This window comes from Poecilia reticulata, chromosome 1 (genome assembly GCF_904066995.2).
Source record: "Poecilia reticulata chromosome 1, P_reticulata-male-v2, whole genome shotgun sequence".
Taxonomy (NCBI): Eukaryota; Metazoa; Chordata; class Actinopteri; order Cyprinodontiformes; family Poeciliidae; genus Poecilia; species Poecilia reticulata.
This window is the reverse complement of record NC_088830.1, coordinates 6,037,111-6,060,457: the sequence shown is the minus strand read 5'-3', so window position 1 is coordinate 6,060,457 and position 23,347 is coordinate 6,037,111. Positions and strand designations below refer to the sequence as shown.

The following is a 23,347-nucleotide window of genomic DNA, read 5'->3' as shown; positions in this document are numbered from 1 at the left end:
CGCTTTTCCGCCTCGAGGTGTTCAGGAATGCGGCTGACGCGTAGCAAACAGAAAGGAAAGGAGGAGGAGGCGGTGGGCAGCGAGACAGATGGAGAGGTGGAGGGAGGAAGGGAGGAAGTGAGAAAATAAAGGAGAGGATGAGAGGTTTGGCCGAGGGAGATGTGAGTCAAGGCGGTTCATTGTGTGCAAGGCTTCATGCTGTAGGTGCAAGGACGATATCTCCTTCAGAACAGTAAACACACCACGACGCCGCATTCGGCTCGGCCCATAACAGGTCGCATTACTTTATTGCTACCCGCATTGATTAATGAACATTGTTGACAATTAGAATCATAATTCACATTTAAAAAAGTAATTTCTGTTGAACTGAAACATTCTTATCCAAAAATCTCTGCCAACAAGTCATGAAAATCTTGGAAAAACAATCACATATTTGTTCCCTTTATTAAGTGCTTACGTTACAATAAAAAGAGACAAAACATTGTTTTTTTGGAGGAGACTTCTTTACAGAGCTTTACGCTGAATATCCAATGCATTCATGAGTTGTGGGAGAACACAGTTTCATCATGTTGAATATTTGGTTCGACCCCAGTTCCTTCTGTGTTCCATGAAAATAAATCATGTTTTTTTTTTTCCTCTGCGCAGAAAAATAAAAGCATCCAAGGAACGATTCTTTCTTTCTACCCAGCAGGGAAAGAGCTTTCTCTCAAGTGACCGGAGGACACCAGCTGGTGGAAGGATACAGGATACAGTGGACAGTTTTAAACCTGCAGAAAGTAAAGAGTCACGTTAACGCCAGCAGGTCTTCAAATATTAGTCCGCAGATTGGCTTCACTTATAACCTGATGGTGATTCAGACCTGTGAGGATCAATCAATCAATCAAATTTTATTTGTATAGCACATTTCAGCAGCATAGTTATGGTAGCTGATCTTATTTCCTGTTATAACCTGAGCCAGTGGGAGCATATAAATACTGAAAAGAAGGGGTCCTAGGATTGAACCTTGGGGTACCCCACATGTGACCTTTGACCTCTCTGATGAGAAGTTTCCGATTGAAACAAAGAAATCCCTGTTCTTTATGTAAGATTCAAACCAGTGGAGCACTGGACCGGAGAGTCCGACCCAACTCTCCAGTCGATTCAGTAAAATGTCGTGGTCAACAGTGTCGAAAGCTGCACTGAGGTCCAACAGAACCAGCACTGTGGTTCTCCCACAGTCTGTATTTATATGGATGTCATTGAACACTTTTACAAGGGCCGTCTCCGTGCTGTGGTGAGCACGAAAACCAGACTGGAAGGAGTCAAAGCGATTCATTATTGTTAGGAAGTTATTTAATTGTTTAAAAACAGCTTTTTCAATAATTTTGCTGATGAATGGGAGGTTGGAGATCGGCCTGTAATTCTGCAGCAGTGATTTGTCCAGATTGTTCTTTTTTATCAGTGGTTTGATAACTGCTGTTTTCAAAGCCTGGGGGTTAAACACCTGAGGAGAGCGATGAGTTCACTATTTGGATCAGATCAATGGCTACGACAGGCAAAACTTTCTTAAAGAAATGTGTGGGTAGGACATCCAGACAGCAGGAACTGGAGCTTAATTGACTTATAATTTCTTCTAGGGCTTTATAATTAAGTAGTTGAAATTTTGTCATTGTTCCTTCATTTGTTTTGTTTGGGCATAGCATAGTGTTGCAGTAATCAGTGTAACTACAGATTAATTCATGGATGAGTTTCTCAACATTTTGCTGGGATATTAGTCCTAGAAATGTTCTTCAGGTGATAGAAGGCCAGCTTTGTAATTGTCTTTATGTGTCCCTGAAGGTTCGAACCCAGATATCAGGTCTGACCAATGTAGTTGGTGCAATAAAAGTGTTTCCATTACAGTTTTGCTAAATAAATCTATTTTAACACGTCATCCTAGTGCAAAAACGTCTTACACAAGAAAAAACACAAGATTTTCCAAAATTGCTGTACTTCCATTAAAAAAAAATTATTTTCATAATTTGAGTTTAAGCAATTCTAGGTTTAATGGAAACATCAGCTATAGTAGGATGCTGAGCTGAGATCCATTAATACCAGGATTGTGGTTCTTCCACAGTGTGAACCTTGATTCTAGTTGTCTTCACTATCATCAAACGTCTTCTGCAGTAGTGCTCGTTACATTCCCTGTGACTTTATCCTGCCCTCTAAAAGCAGTAAAGACTTCTTCTTCACCTCAAGGCCACCGTATCTCGTGCATTTAACATTTTCTCATGAACACACCTGTACTGCAGCTTGGTGTGAGTGAAATTTTCCAGTATCCCCAAATTTTGTTTTTTAAAATTTGATTTACTTCAAATAACATGCCAGATATCAGGAAAGTACAAGCACAGCTCAAGGCGATGTTTTTTTTTTTTTTGCACCATAACCTTTCTGTAACGACTTGAACAATTTTACCATTAGCAAACACGAGCCGTGGGAAGTTCAACAGTTCACAGAAACAGCCTGAGTCTCTCTCGCACGTTGCTAGTCTACTGTGCGCGCCCACCAAGACCACACAGCTGCTGCCCGAGGCTTCGGTGGAATTCAAAGACACTAAATACGTTCATTTAGACAGTAGGACACTGCTCACATATCTCTCTCATTTACAAATGAATGGAAGGAGACACTAACCTGGAGGGGTCCTCCTCCTTAGAAAAGCTTCCCTTTACCTCGATGCTGTTCATCTTATTCTCAAACATCCCATAGCTCAGGGTTACCTGCAGAGAACAAATGCAAATACGCACAGCAATAAGAAAAGGAGCAACCGAGTCGGTTTCTGCGCGTTCGGCTGGGATTGTGTGTCGCCGTACCTGCTGGGGGAGGCTTCTTTGACTTATTAGAAGCAGGTTTTCTAGATGTGAATGGAACAAAGGACAGTGGACCATAGCGACGCCCAGCATCTTCTCGACAATAAAGCCCACAGTGCAGTCGTCTGGGAGACGGATCCTGGCCGATGTCCGCTCGAAGTGCGGGCCGCTGGAAGAGATTGCATTTTTAGAGAAATTTGAATTTTGCTCTTTTAGGTGAAAACTTTCTCCCTGAAAAGTTAACTTTGATCGTAGAGGGGCATTTCAGGTGAATTTGGATTTTGTGGTCCATTAACTATTCATTACTTGTATTTTAGTGCTGCCCCCCTCCCCACAGAACTTAGTACTTTTGGTCTGATTCCCCCCTGGGCAGCCATTAATCTCACGTCTTTGAATGCAGCATAAATAAAGTCTTACAGACAGCAGAGATTTGCATTGGACTCCTGTTTTGTGTCTTATGCTGTTTAATACGCCTTATTAGTTCATTTTCTTAACCCTTGTGTTTACAAATGGGGTCCAACCAACCCCACACACGTAAAACTTGTATCATTTGCCACAGTCCTCTACATTTGCCTCAGACCTCGCACACCAGGCACGTGCAGAGGGGGGTGCTGGGGTTGCTTGAGCACCTGCCCGTTTTGCTCCTCTCCCCCAAGTGCCCTTTTGGTCAATTATTATTATTTTTTTTTTTGTATTTTTATTTTCTAAGCCCTCTTCTGACACATAACATGTACTAAAATTATTTGTTTGCTGTTGGGTTTTTTTTTTTGTACAACATAAGCCCTCCGGTCACCTTGTTACCTTTGACCTTTTGCCCGTGACGCATGACGCAGTTGCCTCTCCGCAGTGAGATAAGGCGGCTAACTGGAGCTCAACGTAGTGAACGTTCCAGATTACAGAACAGGTTTTGGTGAATTAAAAAAAAACGTTTTTGGTGAATAAAGTGCAGTAGACTTGCTGCTTGTCAGATGATGGAAAACGTTAACGTATCGTTTCTGCTTCAGCTCAGAGTCGTGGTTTAAGCAGAGAGGTAATGAAATACAACAGACACTGACAGGCCTCTGCGTCTGCCTTTCTCTGAAGAACTACTGAGCGGGAGGAGGCAGCCAGGTGAGGAGAAACTGTTCTTATCTATCGATTCAGTGTTTTTATCATACAGACATTAGGCTGTTGATGTGCTATTAGCTAGCTGCTAGCTAACAACTTTGCTAGCAAAGCAAGATAAATAAAAAGCTTCTTCCCTGTATCGTTAATGACAGTGGTCATTCTTCAGTATCGCTTATGCGATAGGGGCACATCACCCATCCTAAACTTATCATATGTCTTCTAATTTCCTTTGCTGCATAATGTACATCGCATTTATTCTGGCGTTAAGTAAATGTATCTTGAAGGAAAATAGCACTTAAGTAAAAGTTCAACAAGGATATTCATTTAAAATTAAAAATAACTCACCCTGAATTACCATGATAGATATAATGAATGTAATAAAAGTGTTAATGAAGGGGAAAGAACTCAATCCAGACTTTAAGTAAGTTTAGGGTCTGGTTCGCAGAGTATGAATTACATTTTTTTTCTCCCCCAATTATTTGATGAAAAAAAAAAAAACTAACCTCAGTTAAGTAAAATAAAATTGTAATCAAAACTTTTGGAATTGTAATGATTTCTTTTTTAAAAACAAAACATTTTGTTTAAAAAACTTTTTTTTTAATTAAATAACTCATTTTTGTCTCGTGAAATTAAAAAGTTGTTTGCCAAACAAACTTTTATTTGCACACATCAGAAATATTTTGTTGCGATTTTGCCCCCAACGTCATGTGAGAATCACAAGCAAAACTTTGAGTCACAAACAGAAACTTAGAATAGCAAGAAAAGATTTCTGACATGCACAAATAAGTTTGTTTTGCAAATAATTTTTTCACTTCATGAGACAAAAATGTGTGATTTTAATTTTTTAAAAAGTTTTTTAAGCAAAACTCAGTAGGCTTTTCTTATGGTGACATGCATTAACAATTAAATTTTTGCTTTTGTTTTTTTCTTTTTCCTGCAGTTCCACCTTAAAGTTTGATGCAGCTCTGCTTCCAGAATGGACCATCTTAATCTCCACTGCAAGTGCAGCAAACAGGCAGCTCTTTGTTTTATAGATTACAATCACTAAAAGGTTGCATTGTGCCCTTGTTTATATTTTTAATAGTGTAATTCTGTAAAGACAAAATATGTCTGGTGGTCCAGCTCTGATTTACATATCTTGTTAAATTGCAGGTTTGAATATTGCAATACTTTCCTATAACAAAATAGACCTGCAGAAAGAAATTACTAATAAAATATCTTACATATGCATAGTTGTATGCTCTATAGATTTTCCTTAGCTTTGATTGTATATCTCACAATTTAGTTATTTATCATTGTTTATTAAACTCTGAAAGCTGAGTGGCTTTGTTAATATTCTGTCCTAGAATGCGGTTAGATGGGCCCTTTTTTTTTTTTTTGAGCACCTGCCCCTTTAGTGGTCTCTGCACGGCCCTGTCGCACACACAAGGGTTAAAATAAAAAGCTGCAGGTTAACACAGCTACAAATATTTGCTTCCCTGTGAGAACTCTCATTTGCAGGAACGTGCATCATATTGGCTGCGTGCTTCAACGAAACATACATTCATACACACGTTTTTTTTTTCATATTTATCTATACCTGGCCCAAGGAGACATCTTTTCTGCCAGCCTTCGACTCAGACAGAACCCGGCACCTCCTGTGGCGAACCAGAACCGTACGTTCACCTGACAGACAGCACACGGACGCACGATCAATTCAAATACAGAGAAAATATACAAATATCTTTTTTTCATTATTATTTTACAATAAAAAAAGGTTTAAAAATAAATGTCCTCATTTTTAAACATTAAAAAGAAGGCTTAAACCAGCTCAGTAATCTAATACGTGACACATACATCCACTACATGCTGGCAGATAATTACATCATGAATATGGTCAGATTCTGTTGTCTCATACATATCACATCTGAAAATGTGATATGTACTGAAAAACAAAGGTTTTTCAGTTTATCCTTAAATAACCACTTTACCACTCATCAGATTCACAAGAAATTATACAGATTAGAAAAGAAGCTCCGCCTTAATTTCATCAATTAGGACTATGTTAAAACTGTTAAGTAAATTTGTCCTGTCTCTCACACAGAACGTCAGAAGAAATGTCTCTGTCATGCATGACAGCATTTAGCTTTTCTATTATTTGCACGTTTCCCTCCCCCAAAAACCAGATTACTATAAGCTCTTTCTATCCTATTTCCTAAGGCAGGTTGTGTCATTTTATTCAGTACTGTATAAAACAGTTTCTTACTGGCATATATAAAGCTCAACATATAGCAATATTAGGTCTGCAGACGGACATTTCTCTTCTTAGAACTCTGTGTATTTTATGTTTTCCCCCTTTGTTCTGTTTTACATATTCTACTTTTTTTAATTTATCCTGTTCATTTAACTTGTATTTTAAGATTTTTACAGACAGATTTACAGACAGGTCAATTATTTTTGCCTTTAATTTTTACTTATAGCTTTAAACTTACAAACAACAAAGTCCAAGTAACCATTTGGACTAAAGCTTTTTAGATTTCACAGAATATCAATAAACAATGTCAATGCATTCACTTCCAGTGTTATTTTAAGTTTATTACATTTAAATTCACCCATCCATTGGCTGCAGAGTTGTGGGAGTAAATCGATGGGTGGATGGAACCTGATTTTTCTTTCTTTACAGACTATCTTTCTCTCATTATACTGTTAGAAAATGGTTACATTTTGTAAAAGCTACATACTGCAGCTTTCAGGAGCAAAGTTCAATTTGTCATCTGAACACTAAAAAAGTACAACAAAGCTTGGCCGTCCACCAAGGCTGAACATACAGCCAGAGCTAAAATGAAACAGTTTTAGCTAAACATATTCATGTTGACTATGGTGGCCTAGTCAAAGTCCACCCTAAATCCACTTGAAAATAGCTGCGTATAGAGGCTCTCCATCCAATCTGCCTGAACTCGTTCTGTTGTAAAAATGTTAGTCTCTCCATGTGCAAATGTGGTAGAGACGTACTGCAAAAAAAGAAAAAACCTGCAGCTGTAACTGCAGGGAAAAGTGGTTCTGCAGAGAGACTGAATACAAATGCACATCAAACTGCAGACTTGTATTTATACGGATATTTGAAGCTTGTGTATCTTTTTCCTTCAAAGTTATGAAGGACTCTGAGTTTGTCTTTCACTGTAAACCCTAATAAAGTTCATTAAAATATTAGATTGTAATGAGCCAAACTGTAAACTTGAAGGAATCTGAGTGCTACTGCTGGCAGCGTATACATTCAGAAATGCAATACTTTCTGTCAATTACTTTCATTGAATTTTAAACTGCTTACACCATTCCTTCACTATTTCATCCCAGCCCCTATTTTAATTTGGTTGTTTCTTTGTTTCTTTATTTTCCTCTGCTTTCTTTCTCCCCCCACCCCATCATTTCTTTCATCCCCCCGCTGCTTCTTAATAGTGCCAGGAAATCGAAAAGAGACGTACAGCTAGTAGATACCAAAAAAAGAGAGAGAGAGAGAAGGGAGGGGTAGAGGGAGAGGAGTCTGACATTTGTCTTTATTTTCTCCTCCAGAGAATGAGCGAGCTAAAGGAAGGAAAGAGAGGGAGCAGGAGAGTAACAGGAAGCAAAGACTAATAAAGATCTGTTTTCAATATAAATGGATGCAATCAGAGCAGAGAATGTGACACCAAAGAGATGAAGAGAGCAATTTCGAGATACGAACAAGAGATTGAAAAGTGCAGAGAGCTTACTGAAATCATGATGCACTTAAACGCAACATAGGCATTAATTCTGTTAGCTTGTGGACGAATTTGTGCATACAAACGCACACACTCTCACACTCAGACATGAATAGATCTATGCTCATTACTACCCTGACACCCAGCACCTGTTGTGTATTTAAAGAGACCTCATTGTTTGTGTGCAGCGCTGCTTTTGTGTGCATTCAAATCAGACGCTAATCACTCAAAAATGCTCCCCAGGTGAGCCGATGTCACAAACACAAATTATTTGCATTCCTCTTTTCTGGTGCCCAGTGGCTGAGCTCATGGATTTTGAATGACTGCTATAAATATTTAAATATTTTAAAGAAATTGCGTACCATGACTAAAGTTCATAAAAACGTGGCAGGATTTTTCAGACATACTGAGCCGACCGGAATAAAAGAGCCACACACTCAAACTGTATAGTCTATAAGCGTGTCCATGTTGTTATGTTGAAAGATTTTTATTTTACTTTTAATGAAATACTTACTGGTAATATACACAATAACGCAGCATAAATACTTTTTCCAAACGGCGCTTGTAACATGGCTGCTCAAAAAGATCTACAGTAGCCTACAGGAAAAAGTCAGTGATGTCTATCCTCACACTAAAACCACGAAAAGTCGTCTTTTTCTGGGTCTGAATTAAACAGCCTTTGCGTTACTTCGCGACACATTTTGTCGGTCTCTCTTTTTTGTTGCCGCTCTCAATGTCACGTTGGTCACTAAACAGATTCACTGTTGTGCTGACTGTCCTCTTCAGCACGCAGCAGTCCAGTCTTTGGTAAAAAGTCATCTATTGGCCGCAACGCAGTGTGCAGAGTGTTTGAAGAAATTAGCGGTTAGTGGTCCAGAAATTACGGTATTTATGTGTTTCTTTGCACTATGTTACAATGGTGGGCATACATCTACTAATCTGCTAACTTGCTAACAGTGGAATAAGTTTTTCATTTAGCACCTTTTTGAATTTTAGCTAGCTTTAGCTTACTTTTAGCTAACTTTTTAAAATATATTTTACTGATTTTCAACAGGGCTAAAAGGCCGTTGAATGAGGTTACAGACATATTAAGCATGTCTTGCTCAGGATCAGGGTAAAACACAAAAAGCAACATAAAATCAAGTAGTACATAGACTGTCATTATTAGTTTCTCTCTCATCCACTAAATTATGTTGGAAAACATTTTCCCAGTCTTCCACTGTAGCGGTTGAGTTTTATTCATTCTTGCTGTAACACTTAGCTAATGTTAATAATTAGTGAAATTAATCTTTTACTACCTGTACCCAGCACTGCTATGTTGCCTAGAAAATTTGTGACAAACCTTCAAGTGTTTTTTTTATTTCAGTATATTTCCCACATACAAGATGTTATTGACTTATGTAATTATTCAATTAAAATAAATATATGTAATTTTAGTCTTTAGCTGCCTTTATTTATTCTTAATGTATCACTACAACAAGGCAAAGGTATTAAAGTTTTTTATTGAAATTCAAGAAATAAAAAAAGCGAAGAGCACAGTAAATAGTCAGCATACCGTTTTATTTCTGTCCAGCAGTTCGTGAGCAGTGATGGGTTTGTCCAGACTCGGCTTGCCCACGTAGATGTCGCCCTCCTGGGGGAACGTTGAGAGCAGAGAGAGGAGGCCCTCGGGGTTCACATAGTTATCATCGTCTACGTGGCAAAACCACCTGCAGAAAAACACAACAAAGGGAAAAAAAAACTTGCACCTTTTTGGATATTTGCAGCCAGGCACATTAACGCTTTCAAAAGTGCTTTTTCACTATGTTGGCTCATTCTTGCAGCACTACCGAGAAGACAATGTGCAACAACTAAACCAAGTAATGACTGAAGTCAACAGTAAAACTTTATAGTACATTTTTTGTTACTGCTTTGCATTTATTGTTTTAAGCTTAAACTGACAATGTGTGAACACTATGGAGCCGTTGATTTGTATGCTAGAGATCCTTGAGCGTTAGAAAAGCTGCTGTCATGAGAGTCTTATTGGAGCAGTTAGTTTGTCAACTATTCATCTTGAGGAAAAACAGAACATAAGCGTTATAATCCATCTCCAGTTAGTGCCCCAATTATTCCTCTGTGATTGCTTTCTCACCAGAGAACCATGTGAAGTCCTCAGAGTTTTCTGTATTAGCAAACAGAAAACTCATACCAAACCACATTAAGGGCTAGTTTGCGCAAAATATATATCTACATAATTTAATCTAAGTCATTTTAAAGAAGATGGGTTATAAATTCCAGAACCAATAGGCGTGGCTATAAACCTCATAAAGGCTGCTTTAATCTATTGTGGGACTCTTATTATTATACATATTTCTATTAGCTTTTTGTAGTTTGAAGAGATAAAACTTTACTGTTAAATTCAGACATCAACACAAGTTCCCTTAAAGTTAAAATTTGATATCACTGGGCCACTTAGACACGTACATAGTCATCATGGACTTGAATGTCATGTTAATTTAGGGGTATTAATGGGATTAATCATAACGCTGCAAAGAACTTGACTGATTTTAAGGAACAGTAATTGGGTACATAAGTTTCCAAAGCCTAATCCAACCAGGGTCAAGATTATATATACAGCCTCAAATGTGTCCTTGAATATACTAAGATTTAGTTAAATGTCCCTATAACTAATTCACACACAAACCATGTGTGGATTTTTTAAACCATCAAGAACGTTCTTCAATAATTCTGGCTGCATATTAAATGTGTTACAAAATACATTTTCTCATCAAAAAATCCCAAGCTGGAACCTTTGTATTCATTTGTTCCTGGTATAACCGTAAAGCTGACACACAAGCAACATTTGGAAACAAAAACAATGGACAACAAAATTAACCCTCGGTGAGCCAAGAGCAGCGTATAATTTTTGCTTCAAAATATTATCTGATGGGATGCCGGAAAAGACTGTGGTTGTGTGCAAGTTGTGATAAGAGGAGTTAGCTTACCGCCGGAGATACCATCCCAAAGCTAAACATGTAGCAGCAAACACAGACGTCTCCAATGTCAGCGTACACATTTCAAAAGAAGTATTTTTTTTAAAGGCGTTGCATGAATGATGGGTATAAAAGCCCTTTGCACCAGTCTGATGGTTGAAGAACCTAACTAACAGATTAGAAACAATAAATATATTTGTTGTTGAGTTCATACGTCTATTTATTCAATAGTTTAGTAGTAAAATGGTTTCTGAATTGAAAGTGTTGCTTATTTGGTTGAAACATGGTTTTCAATTAAAATGTGAATAATAGAAATTAATTAATTACAGACCTTGCAATTAACACCATTAAAGATTTTAATCGAGTCCCCACCGCTAGTTCAAACACATAATTACAAACCTAAAACAAATTGAAAATGAGTGCATATAAATGTCTAAACGCCGCTATCTTTACATATAAAAATAGATTTTATGAAAATCCTAACTCCATTACAAAAAGCCCCCTTCTTCCTAACCTCCATCTGCTCTAGTGATAATACAAGACAGGCGTTTTGACTTTAGTTTTATTCCATCTTACTAAAAATTACAATAAATTGTTGGACGTCAGAAACTTGTGTGGTAAACTTGAGCAGCATTTCTTCTCCGTGTCATTTCTTTAACAGAATGCGGGGAGGCCTGACTACAAAAAGTAGAAAAACACGTTTTAATTTAATGACACATAGATGTACAAGGGGAGCTCATAGCACTTTCCTCCCTCCAAGTGTTAGTAAATGAGCTTGGACCGTCACAAAAGCTCTGGAAGGACATAGGATTTTTTTGCAGAGCGGCTCTCGCTATAAAGCTATTTTTGTTCCGGGTTTCCCTCTCTCATCCAAGCATAATTTTTCTGCCATATTAAACCCAGCAATCAAGCAGCTTGATGTACTTCTCCCATCCCAATTAGTGGACATAATGGCAGAGCCCCCTTCTTTTTCTTTCCAGACCAAAAACACGTCATCCACAACATCAGAGTCCAAGTAACAAATCTGTTGGTTCCAAATGAAAATCGTGTCTTCTTTTCTCCCCCCTCTGCCATGCTATCGGCCAACGAGGGCCGTATTCCAAACCAAACAGCTTTAGTCTCCACTTCCACTGGACTTCAGTGAAACCGGTGGATGTTTACTCAGTTTGGGTTGAAACCAGGCTGGGGGAGAAAAAAAAAACCAACAAACAAATCCTTAATTTTCTCTGCCATCGTTCGTCAGGCCCTTGATCACACAAGCAAGCACAAGCTGTTGAATTTGAATGCATTTTCCACAAATAAAACGTATATTTCACACTGCACTGCCTGTGTAATGTTGAGGAGCCTTTATCTGTATTTGTGCTATCTAATGCAAATTTAGGCTGCCAACGAGCAAAATACTGGCGTGTTGCCGAAGATATTCAAATTCACATCCGACAGCAGGATTTTATTATTCTAATGTTGAGTTGTTTTGTGTGAACAAAATGAAAAATGAGGCTCTTGAAGCAAATAAAAAGTGTATGGTATGAATTAGGACGTTATCATGTAGGAGCCACATAAGAAAAATAAATCACCAGGGGTATCTATGGGGAGCCAAATACGTGAAAAAATATTTGCTTCTTTAGAGATGTCTTGTTTTTTTTAAAGGAAAGAAATACTATCCAAAGCAACCTTGTCCTATATGAGAATATATTTGCCCCAAATTTCATAATTAATCACCACACACACACACACACACACACACGTTTGCGTGGCTCTTTGTGCTGACTTTCCATTGACTTCCATTCATTTCTACAGTCTAAACATAACCTTAACCCTAACCAATACTCAATTCACATATTAGTCCTAAACCCCTGACCCAAAAACAGCGTTTCCCGTTGTGGGGACCAGGCTTCGGTCCCCACAAGGAGCAGTAGATCCCCTCAACGTAGTATGTGTCAGGAAAATGGTCCCACAAGGTATTACAAACAAACGCATGCACGCACACACACACACACACACACACACACAGGCATGTTGAATCAGGAAATCACTTAAATAGAACCTGTATGACAACTAAGATTACAAAAAAAGCAAAATGTGAACAAAAAAAATTTCAACAGATGATAATGACATTTATCAGCCTAACAATGGGTACAAAATCATTCCTGTAGTTTTGGGACTTCATCTTTAAATGAACTGTGAGCAGTCTGGTATGTGGTCTGCAGTGCGTCTTACCTCTTGCTTGAGGCCATGAAGCCGTCGTACTCGACGGACATCTTGCAGGACAGAGCCTGCTGGCTGTGATCTGATTGGCATCCCGTTACCACCATGTTATAACCTGAACAACAAAGGGAAGAAAAAATAATTTAAAAAATAATAAGGACAGCTGTAAAAAGATGAGTTCAAAAGGAGAAAAGTGGAAATAAAATAATGCAATTACTTGAGCAGAGAATAAGAAATTAGATAAAGAAACAATGAAAACGTGTTTGGCACAAGCGCCTCGGACAAAATGCGACCCCACATTCGGTCTTCAGCTTTTTCATAAAACCTCTCCACATGATTTTGAGGCCCCAGCGGCAGTGATCTGCTTCCATTTACTCGCAGTCAGCCGCTGATTTAGGGTGATGAGGTCTGGCCTGGCACTTTATGTTTAAATTGACCATCCATTAGCTGTCATATCAGCTGGCGAAATAGACTAGAAATGAGAAGCTGGCTGGAGACGAGGAGCCTGTTTCGAGCATTACAGCGGATGTCAAGCGGTAAATCTGCCTCAGCGTCATCGCGAGCAGCAAATGTGCGAGAGTGGACCGCAAGGTTGTATGTTTTGAGGGGCACGCTGTGTACATGCAGGTGGATGTCCTTCAAATTCGGACTGGCGTGCCTCTCTGCACCTGTCATGCTGAATGAAAGTAGTAAATGTCTGCTCATTCCGTTGGTGTGAGGATGATTTATGTGGGAAAAAAACACTGAAAGGAGATAAGCAGATATAATAGATGTGCCTTAGAGCATCAAGAGCTCGAAGGCACTTTGGGGTCTGCAACCTGCGGCTACATGTGGCTCTATGGCCCCTCCAATGTGGCTCTTAAAAATTTAGATAGGAAATGTTTTTGATCATGGACCAATGAGAAATTATCATTTTAGGAGTTTTTCCATAAGTTCTTTAGCAAAATGTCCATATAGAGACTTTTAAAGTAACTAGCTACTAATATGCTATTTACCTTTCTTGATTTTTTAGATTTATGCCAAAGGCTCACCTCATTCTACAAAATTGTTTTTTTCTCTTGTAATAGATGAGACATTTTGTTCTAAAGTATGAAAACAGAAAAAACAATCTTACTTTAATTTTGACAACTTTCATTAAACATTTTATGTAGTACATGTTTAGCAAATCATTTTTTGCAGCTCCAGGCGAGTGTTATCTTCTAGCAGCTCTTTGAATGGAAGAGTTTGCTGAGCCCTGATCTAGAGAGACTATATATATATATATATATATATATATATATATATATATATATATATATATATACACACACATGACCTGTGAATGTCATGATTTGTGGGTTTTGTTGAGGTGAGCAAGGACACAGGCAGACCCAGGATAAAGATGAATGGTGGTTTTAATGATAAATCCAATGGCAGCACAGGGAACCGGCAGATGATCCGATGACAGACAAAGACAACAGGTGAGAATAAATACACTGGGAGGGTAATCAAAGAAACGAGATACAGCTGGGAACAATCAACAGGGAAGACAGAGACTCACGGGGGCACAGGCACATAAACACATAAAAACCTCAAAATAAATACACAGAAAACACAGATCACTACAGTGACTGTATTTATCAATCTTGTACGTCCAAATTGTGTCTTTCAATGGGATTGTCGTAGAGCAACACAAAATAATCTGTAATTGTGAAGTGGAAGGTAACTACAAAGAAAACTGCAAACTATTTGGTGTTAATTTGTATTCAGCCCCTTTACCATAACCCCTCTAAATAAAACCCAGTCCATCTTCAGAAGCCACCCTATAGGTGAATAATCAGAGAAACAATTAGTAGTCATGGTAACTCAAGAGCTGCAGAGATACAAACCTGAGTTTCTATAGAAGGACTATTAAGGGCCTTGTACATAGGAGACAAATATCCCCCTGTGCCTTTTACAAATTTGAAAGGACAGGGATGAGAGTAAAGCCTCAGTTGAGAGAAAGCTATAAGAAGTCATATTTTAAGTTTGCTAAGCAATGTGATCAACAGGCATGGAGTCAAGACCAGACCTTCCAAGACCAAGAACAAAACCAGACCTTCCCAGAACAAAACCAGACCTTCCAACACCAATCCGTCCAAGACCAGACCTTTCGAGTCCAAGGCAAACTGTTTAGTTTAACTAATATTTTTTGAACACCACAAAATGCAAAAAGGAATTTAAAAAGGGTTTATTCTTCAACCCAAACTATTTTTTGGTATTAAATTAATAATTGCTATCATAAACTAAAAAGTTATTAATTGCAACCACATATTGACACACAATCTCTAAACTTCATCAACTTACATTGTCCAAGAGATGAATGATCAATTTGGAAAACCAGTGAGCGAGTAATAAAGACTTGCTACGTCTAACATGGAGTCGAGACCAGTTCTTCAGAGACCAAGACCAAAACCAAGATCAAGATCTCATAGTCCAAGGCAAAGACCAGGCCCAAGACCAGGAAACAAATAAAACTGAGAATAGTCCGGAGCCCTCATGTCGTCCCCTCTGTCTGACATGGTGGTGGCTGCATCATGCTGTGGGGATGCTTCCTTTTACAGGTGAAATGAAGGTAGGAAGGTGGATGGGACTAAACATGGATGAAAATGTGCTGGAAGCATCGTTAGGGTGGAGCCTGGGCCACTGGGCAGAGGCTGACCTTCTGATCAGAAACATGCACCCAGAGACACAACGGAGCGCTTTAGACTAAAGCATATTCAGATGTGCAGCGGCCCAGTCAAAGTCCATATATTCAACTGACAATCTACTGACTTTTCAGACTTTTATTTGCAAAAAAATATTAAAACCATGGTTGTTTTTCTTTCCACTTCGAAAATTACGCGTTACTTTGTGTTGGCCTGCTTATCAAATGGCTCAAACTGTAGAGTTGATGGTGTATGAATACTTTTGAGAGGCAGTGTAGATGTTTAGTAAAGTGTGCGTCTTGAAACTGTGTTAATAATACTGTAACTACTTACCCTTTGAACTTAACTCTTCATCCTCTTTGTCTGTGAAAATGAACGTCTAAAAAAAGAACAAAACACAAACACATTCCTTTAATTACCACTGGTTATTCTTTGTTTTCTTCTACCACATATTCTAATTAGGGGACAATTATTTAAGCAATTATATTTCAAGACATGCTACTCACTTTACACAAAGCCAATTCGGTGAAATATTAATATTATTCCCCAACTCAAGGTTGAATAATGAACAGCACGACAACACGTATGCAGAAGCACACACAGTCCAAGAGACTCTATGAAGCATCACTTGGCTGAATCAGTCTCATGTTTACCAGCTAATAAACCATAAATCACATATTGAGATTCCTCCTTATTTCCCTCGTTTGCACCCAATCAGACAGACAGACAGACTGTAGAAATCAAACTGCAGTGCAATACTGCCATCTGGTGGTGCAAAACTCCCCGGAAAGTTAGAAATTTCGTAGCAAGTGGATTTCATCATCAAGGTAATCTTTTTAATACTAAATACCATTGTGTTTGTACCAGTAGTTAAATTTAAGACAAATGTATGTGCATTACACAAAAGAAACATCTAAGTTCATAGGGTTTTTTTTTTTGTTTTTTTTTTACATGATTTTGTTTTGTTTACTTTCGGTATAAAACACTTTACAAAATATATATTTTACCTGATTTTTTTTATTATTTTTTTTTATATTGCAGTAAAAACTGAGAAGCTTGTCATGTGATATTTGTTCAACAACTACTTATTTATCAGATTTATCAGATTTCTTAGACATTTAAAAGTTTCTACAATCATTATACTGTTTTTTTTGCGTGGTTTTTTTGTGTGTTTTCTTTTCAAAACTGATCCAGCGTGAAAGGGAAGAGTGGAAACTTTAAGGTGTGCAGGTCTCAGAAACTGATGAGGTTTGCTCCGAGGGTTTGTGGAAATGACTCCATTTGCACAGTTCATCAAGCTGAACCGTTTGGTGCGTTCGTCTGTCTCTGCCAGCCAGGCAATAAATAACATCAGAGTGAGACAAATCACCTGTTAGATAAGATAGAAACAAACACTAACTAATGTTTTATTCAAAGGGCCTTAATTAATGTTTTGGCTATAGTAGAAGCACCTTAAATATTCAGTTCCAGATTTGTTGAAGAAGGTTTTGCCCAGTGTTAAAGGATGTTGACGAAAGCATTAGGATGAAGTAACAATTCAATATTATTATTACTATTACTAGTAGTACTTGATAAAGCATGACAAATATTTAAACCATAAGTTTCGCGGTTTGCGGCCGAGTGTGAAGCGGCCGGAATGAGTCTCAGTGCCTCCAAATCAGAGGCCATGGTCTTGAGCCAGAAAAGGGTATCTGGTAAGGATGCCTCCTGGACGCCTCCCTGGTGAGGTTTTCTAGGCAAGTCCCACCGGGAGGAGGCCTTGGGGAAGACCCAGGACACGCTGGAGGGACTATGTCTCTCGGCTGGCCTGGGAACGCCTTGGGATTCCCCCGGAGGAGCTGGAAGTGGCTGGGGAGAGGGAAGTCTGGGCCTCCATTCTGAAGCTGCTGCCCCCGCGACCCGACCCCGGATAAGCGGCAGAAAATGACTGGATGGATGGATGGAAGTTTTGATTAGGAATGCATGATATATCGCCACTAACATTTGAACATTTTAACATCGGTATCGATCCAATACGTAAAACTTGATGGGACCAACCGATAATTATTTTTATCTTCTTGCCGTATGCTTCTGGTCTTTTTTTTCCCTCCAAAGGTGTTGAAACAGTGGTGAAATATATATATACAGTATATATATGTGTGTGTGTGTGTGTGTGTGTGTGTGTGTGTGTGTGTGTGTGTGTGTGTGTGTGCGTGCGTGCGTGCGTGCGTGCGTGCGTGCGTGCGTGCGTGCGTGTGTGTGTGTGTGTGTGTGTGTGTGTGTGTGTGTGTGTGTGTGTGTAAATATCTGCTACAACAGCGATATTGACATCGGATATCGTTATCGGCCCAAATTTTTATATTGGTGCATCCCAAGTTTTGACACCTGCAATCTTAGAATAATGTAACAAGATGACAGAAATGACATCAATATATTGGTAAAAGTGGGAAGAAGACCAAAGATGCATTACTTTAATTTAGAAATACATTCCCAGTAAGAAAAGTTGTAAAACTTAAAATATCCCTAATTCATAAACTTTGTTTGAGATATGAAATTGTTCTGATGTTGACAGCAAGAAAATAGCAAAGCATTTTTTGCCATTTACATGTAGAGTTTAACTGCTTTGAACTAGACTCAGGTAATGTCATTTCCAAAACAAACACCCTTCTAATAGAATATGAATGGAAGTTCACATGCATTAACTTTAGTTGAGATTGCAAACTCTCTTTATATATATATTTAAACTTCATCATTAATTGAAATATTCATGTTGAAATGAATAAATATGATAAAAGCCACTATAAATAGTCTTATTGGAACAGCAGAACATGCAGGGAATATTCTTATTTATTGTAGAATAACTCACTCCAGGTTTAACCAGCTGGTCTCAATCTTAGGTGGAGCCAAATAATTACAAATTGTCTTTTAATTTTACTCTAAGGTGAAAAACGGAAACTAGACATCAACTTTAGCATTTAGCATTATCAGCCACTCCTGTTGTGGTACGCATCCCACAGACCATGACGCCCTGGCAGAGAGCCATATCATCCATCGATAATAAAAAATAAAAACTGATTATAATAATCCACTGATTTAACCGTCTACATATTGTACATCTTACCTTTTTGGTCTATTTTAACCGGGCTAACTAAATTGGACTGTCTGTTATATTGTGAATTAAACTCTGAATGGGTCACAAAAACTTTACTATGCCAGATGTTTTTTATATTTATTTTTTCTCTCATGTTTATTAATGAAAAATCAGTAAACAAATTTAAATACCGATGATCAGTCACATGACACCAGACCATTTACTGTGCCTGTGTGTGTATTACAATTTTCAGCTACTTTCAGCATAAGAGGCAAATCCTCTATTGAACACACCATTGACTGTTTTATTAAAAGTGAAAGAAACTTTCATTTTAATCCTCTTTCTTCTTCCAAGCAATGTCAGTCAGTCACTCTGTAGATTGTCAGTGTTATATAATTTTAATAAGGGTGAGACTCTTCTCTGCCTCATTTGTCGTCCCAAAAGCTCTTTTCCAAACCTGATTCAATCCCTCTCTGCCACTCCTTGGTCAGTTAAGCTGAGCAAAGGAAGAGGACTAATAAGACAACTTTTCATCTTGACTAATTCCCCCACAGCTCACAAAATGTTGGCCTGCAGTGCCTTTTAAAAAGAGTCAGACACACCATTATTCTTGGATTTAAAAAGAAAAATGGTGACGAGTTTCAGTGATAGCGCTACAGTCCAGCAAGATAACGACTCAAACACACGTCGATTTTAAAATGTAGAAATAAACCTTACAGACACTGATGGCCCCAACATCAGCCTGATGAAAATCTATATGTTATTATTTAAAGGGGCGGTATTCTGTGTTTTTCAGACACATAGTGACATTTTATAGCACAATCAAGTAAATATGTTACCTTCAGTTGTTCTAAAGATGCTGCATTCATCAAACATAAAAGATAGTTGACTTATTAATCTGACGACTTGAAATTGGGTCTCTGTCTCTTTTAGAAGCTCCTGCTCTTTCTGAAACTCCGTCTTCAGGAAGTCATCAATCACAACAAAGTTCCACTGTGTGTTTACAAACATTCTGAGGAGCGTTGGACTGTTCCACCAGGTGTTTCCTAATTCCTCCTGGCTAGTCTGAAGGAGCTGGTTGAGGAAATAACATTATAACTTAATATAAAGTCAAAAAACCAAAAGTAAATTTTACATAATACTGCCCCTTTACAGAAAACCGACCACCAATCCTGCTAAGAAGAACAATCAGATAATGACGGCTACAGAAAGCAAGTGGTTGGCAGCAATTTGCATCAACAAGACATTTGGTCAAATATTAGTTGGGTTGTATGTATATATTTGAACCTGTGTGTATATAATTATGACCGTTTGTAATTTAGAGGAAATCCTTGATAATTTCCAACTTGTGCTCTGCTCAATTCTTGACTGACCTGTTATTACTCAAGTAAAATAAAAAGCAGCCATCCAAAAAAAATTACTCAAGTAAGACTAAAAAAGTATTTGCTTAAAAGTATAATCAAGTATTGAGTAATTGATCAAATTATTTATTGTTTAATATTTCAGAATTATATAATCAGACAGACAAAAACTATAGAGTTATGTGGAAATTTTGCCTTTTTAAGGTCAAAAAGGCCAACAATTCAGATACATAAAAAAATCTGGCAAAATATTTTTTTTTCCAAATCAGTTTCAATAAAAAACTTGAGAAACTTTAACAAAAACTGCCGGTGTGTGTCTTTGTCCAGTGAATTTTTGTTGTTCATTCAGTGGGTAGAGCATCCAGAAATTTTACTCAAGTAAGTGCAGAAATACTTCATAATGAAATTACTCAAGTAAAAGTAAAAAGTACAGCATAGTAAAAATACATCTAAAAGCAAATTAAAAAAAAAAAGTTACTGAAGTAAACGTAAATGAGTAAATGTAACTATTTACTACCCAACTCATAAACATTTGTACATGTATATGTACACAGGGGGCCTCTGTAATGACCTTTCACCCTGCTTATTTGCTCCTAACGGTGCTAAGTATGACGAGGTTCATTCTGTTCTGCAATCTGTGTCTCCACTTCCTGTTCTGTGACCAGTTTCCGTTTCGGTATTGTTAACAGAGTGGCTGCGCGGCCGCTGCTTCCCCTCAGCCAAGGCAGCCTGCCTGCAGAGCTTCCTGTGTCTTTGTGAATGTTCTGCTGGTGCAGTGCTGCATGTCGTGTGCGTTCCTGTGACTACATGTGGCCTGGTTTGAAAATGTAAACAGTATTTGAGAAACAGTTTAACTTTTGGAGGCAAAGTAAGAGCGATAGAGCAAGGATTAAAAATAAAAAAAACTAACAAACAAAAAACAAGTTACTGCTGTATTTTGTTAAAAAAGAGGAAGTTACTGTCTCTTGACCTTCCGTTTTCACTCATGATTATGACTTTTCTTCAAAGCCTCCATTCTAAGTCACATTAAGGAACAAAAAGCAAGAAATGACACGAGGAATGCTTTAAAAAAAAGGAAAAAAAAGTCAATTTCATCAAAGCAGCAGTCATGATTTTGTATTTATTTTTGAATATGCAACTCTGTTTGATAAACAAGCCTATATAGCAGTCAATTATGATATCTGGACCAACTCAAATGTTTTGGATTTTTACCCCAAACCCTCCTTGTTTTGAGCCCAGCTGGACAAATCAAACGTCTACAGACTGGAGATGTGGCTCTGTGACATAAAGACATATCTTATGTGAAATGTTTTGACCTGCAGAGTTAAAGCTGTGTTGGATTTCAGCAAAAGCTGTGTAGAGCCAAAAAAGAAGACTACTCATGGTAAAGTCATGTTGTGTTACTCGCAATCTTTAAAAAAGAAAGTGCTGTAACTGCAGAAAAAACACAGCAAATTGAGGTACTTTTTGACAGAGGTTGCAGGTTTTGCAGCATTTGATATCAACGTTATTTATTGCTGAAACATTTTTGTTGGGGAAATTTGCGTGCAGGGCCTTTTAGCAGGTTTTAACATAATCTAACCCTTCTAAATGTGTAAAAGTCTCAATGAAACCTTGAAAAATCTAACTTTTAATCTGAGTAAATGTATGCAGTGGACACAAAGATACTTAAAAAAAAAACATAACTGTTAATGTTTGGGAGTATCACCAGTGCACTGCAAAAATGCAAATGTATTTTTGGCCTGTTTCAAGCTAATGTCTTGTTACACTTGAAATAATACAAAAATAACCTGCAAGTAACTTTTCAGCACAATGTTGGAGCTTGTTTTAAGTCAATAATGCCTCAACATTGATGAAAAGTTACTATAAGTGAAATAATCTGCCAGTGGAACAAGAGAACAAGATATTTTTAGCTTATGGAGAAATTTTTAAAACATAAAAACTGGAACTTTAAAGAAAAAAGCGTTTATTTATCTACCTTTCCAAGGCAAAAACTATGTGGAACTATTGATACTTTGAAGACCAAAAAGAAAATTACCTCATATAAAATAACTTTTGCTCTAATCTGTGTTTTATTGTTTTCATTTTCATCTTTTATTTATTTTTTGCATATTTTGAGTGTTCATTGATTTTACCTGTACCTTGTTTTAAAGTGCTTTATTAATAAAAGAAGTAGTAGTAGTAATAGTAGTAATTTGCAAAATAACAAAATCAGACAGCAGAAAGATTTTTCTCTCAATATAAAATTGATGAAACTTTAACAGAAACCGCAGGAGTGTGTCTGTGTCTGGTGGATGTTTTGGTTAAAACATGCTTGTTCTTCATTCAGTGAAGTTATTCACAGTTAGTCAAGTGACAGTAGTGACACTTTATCATAACGTTACTCAAATAAAAGTAAAAACTACAGAGTCCCAATTACGACCCTGATAGATCGAAGAAAGTTCAGTTCAGTAAAAAAAAATACATTATTGTAAAATAGACTTACTAACCTATTATATATTCTGTATCAAAGTGTATTAATTTAATAAGGTGGCAGTCATTTAAGGCGACATTATTGCATTGTTTGAACTTATCAGGTCTCCTGTCAGGCAGCTGTGCTTTTTGGCTGAGAAGTGATACAGACACTCACGTGCGCCTTGGTCCTTGAGATCCAAGTGTCCAAAAGGAGCGCGAGACGCGTCTTGTGGAACCTCGCGGTGGTTTTTACAGCCACGTAAATGTCATCCAGTCTGAGTTTGGGCTGCGTGGCGTGGACGCGCTTAGCCACCCACTCTCCTCCGTTATTTTCATTAAGTTTGGACTCTCTTCCGTCGCCTTTGATGCTGCTGCTGCTGCTGTTATACACCGAGCTGTGTGCGGAGAGAACCTGCCCGATGGGGCCATGGCGCGCGCCGGCCGACGGGCGGTGAGCCACGTTTGATTTGGTAAAGCTGCTGGTGCGTAATTGAAAATCCACAAAGACAACGATGAAAAATGTAAAAATCAGGACAACCAGGCTCCGACGGGTCCATCTTTTACGCATGGTGCACCCAAAAAAAAAAAAAAAAAAGAAAGAAACTCCTCAAAGATATTAAACTATCATAACTCTGTTTTTCTCATTTTAATCCAAACGTTTTCGGACTAAATTTGTAGCGGTTCCTCCTCCATCCGTGTGTCTTCTTCCTTCTTTACCGTCACAGTTCCTTTTATGCTCTCAACTCTTCTGACGGTTTCATGACAATCAGAGCGATTTCATAATCCTGATCTTTTTTTTTTTGGGTGGGGGGAGGATTTTAAAAGAAATAATAATTCATTGTACAAATACAATAAATTCATAAGAATCCATTGTAAAGTTGAAAAAAGCCCCTACCATGAATTTCTCTGTCTTTAGAGTCAGAGGCTGCTCATGACGCCGCCTGTCACTCTAGCGTCAAGTTGGATGGAAG

General features: G+C 37.9%; 1 protein-coding gene across 1 annotated transcript; it reads right to left on the bottom strand.

The window, feature by feature from the left end:
- Window positions 1-254: 254 nt before the first annotated feature.
- On the bottom strand, window positions 255-23,340 carry mfng (MFNG O-fucosylpeptide 3-beta-N-acetylglucosaminyltransferase). Its single transcript, XM_008435692.3, has 8 exons — window positions 22,552-23,340; window positions 15,825-15,870; window positions 12,838-12,940; window positions 9,204-9,357; window positions 5,512-5,597; window positions 2,829-2,994; window positions 2,650-2,735; window positions 255-767 (listed from the first exon to the last, which is right to left on the bottom strand). Exons 1-8 carry the CDS (start codon window positions 22,942-22,944, stop codon window positions 707-709), a joined length of 1,095 nt encoding a protein of 364 aa, XP_008433914.1. The 5' UTR covers window positions 22,945-23,340; the 3' UTR covers window positions 255-706.
- Window positions 23,341-23,347: the final 7 nt, after the last annotated feature.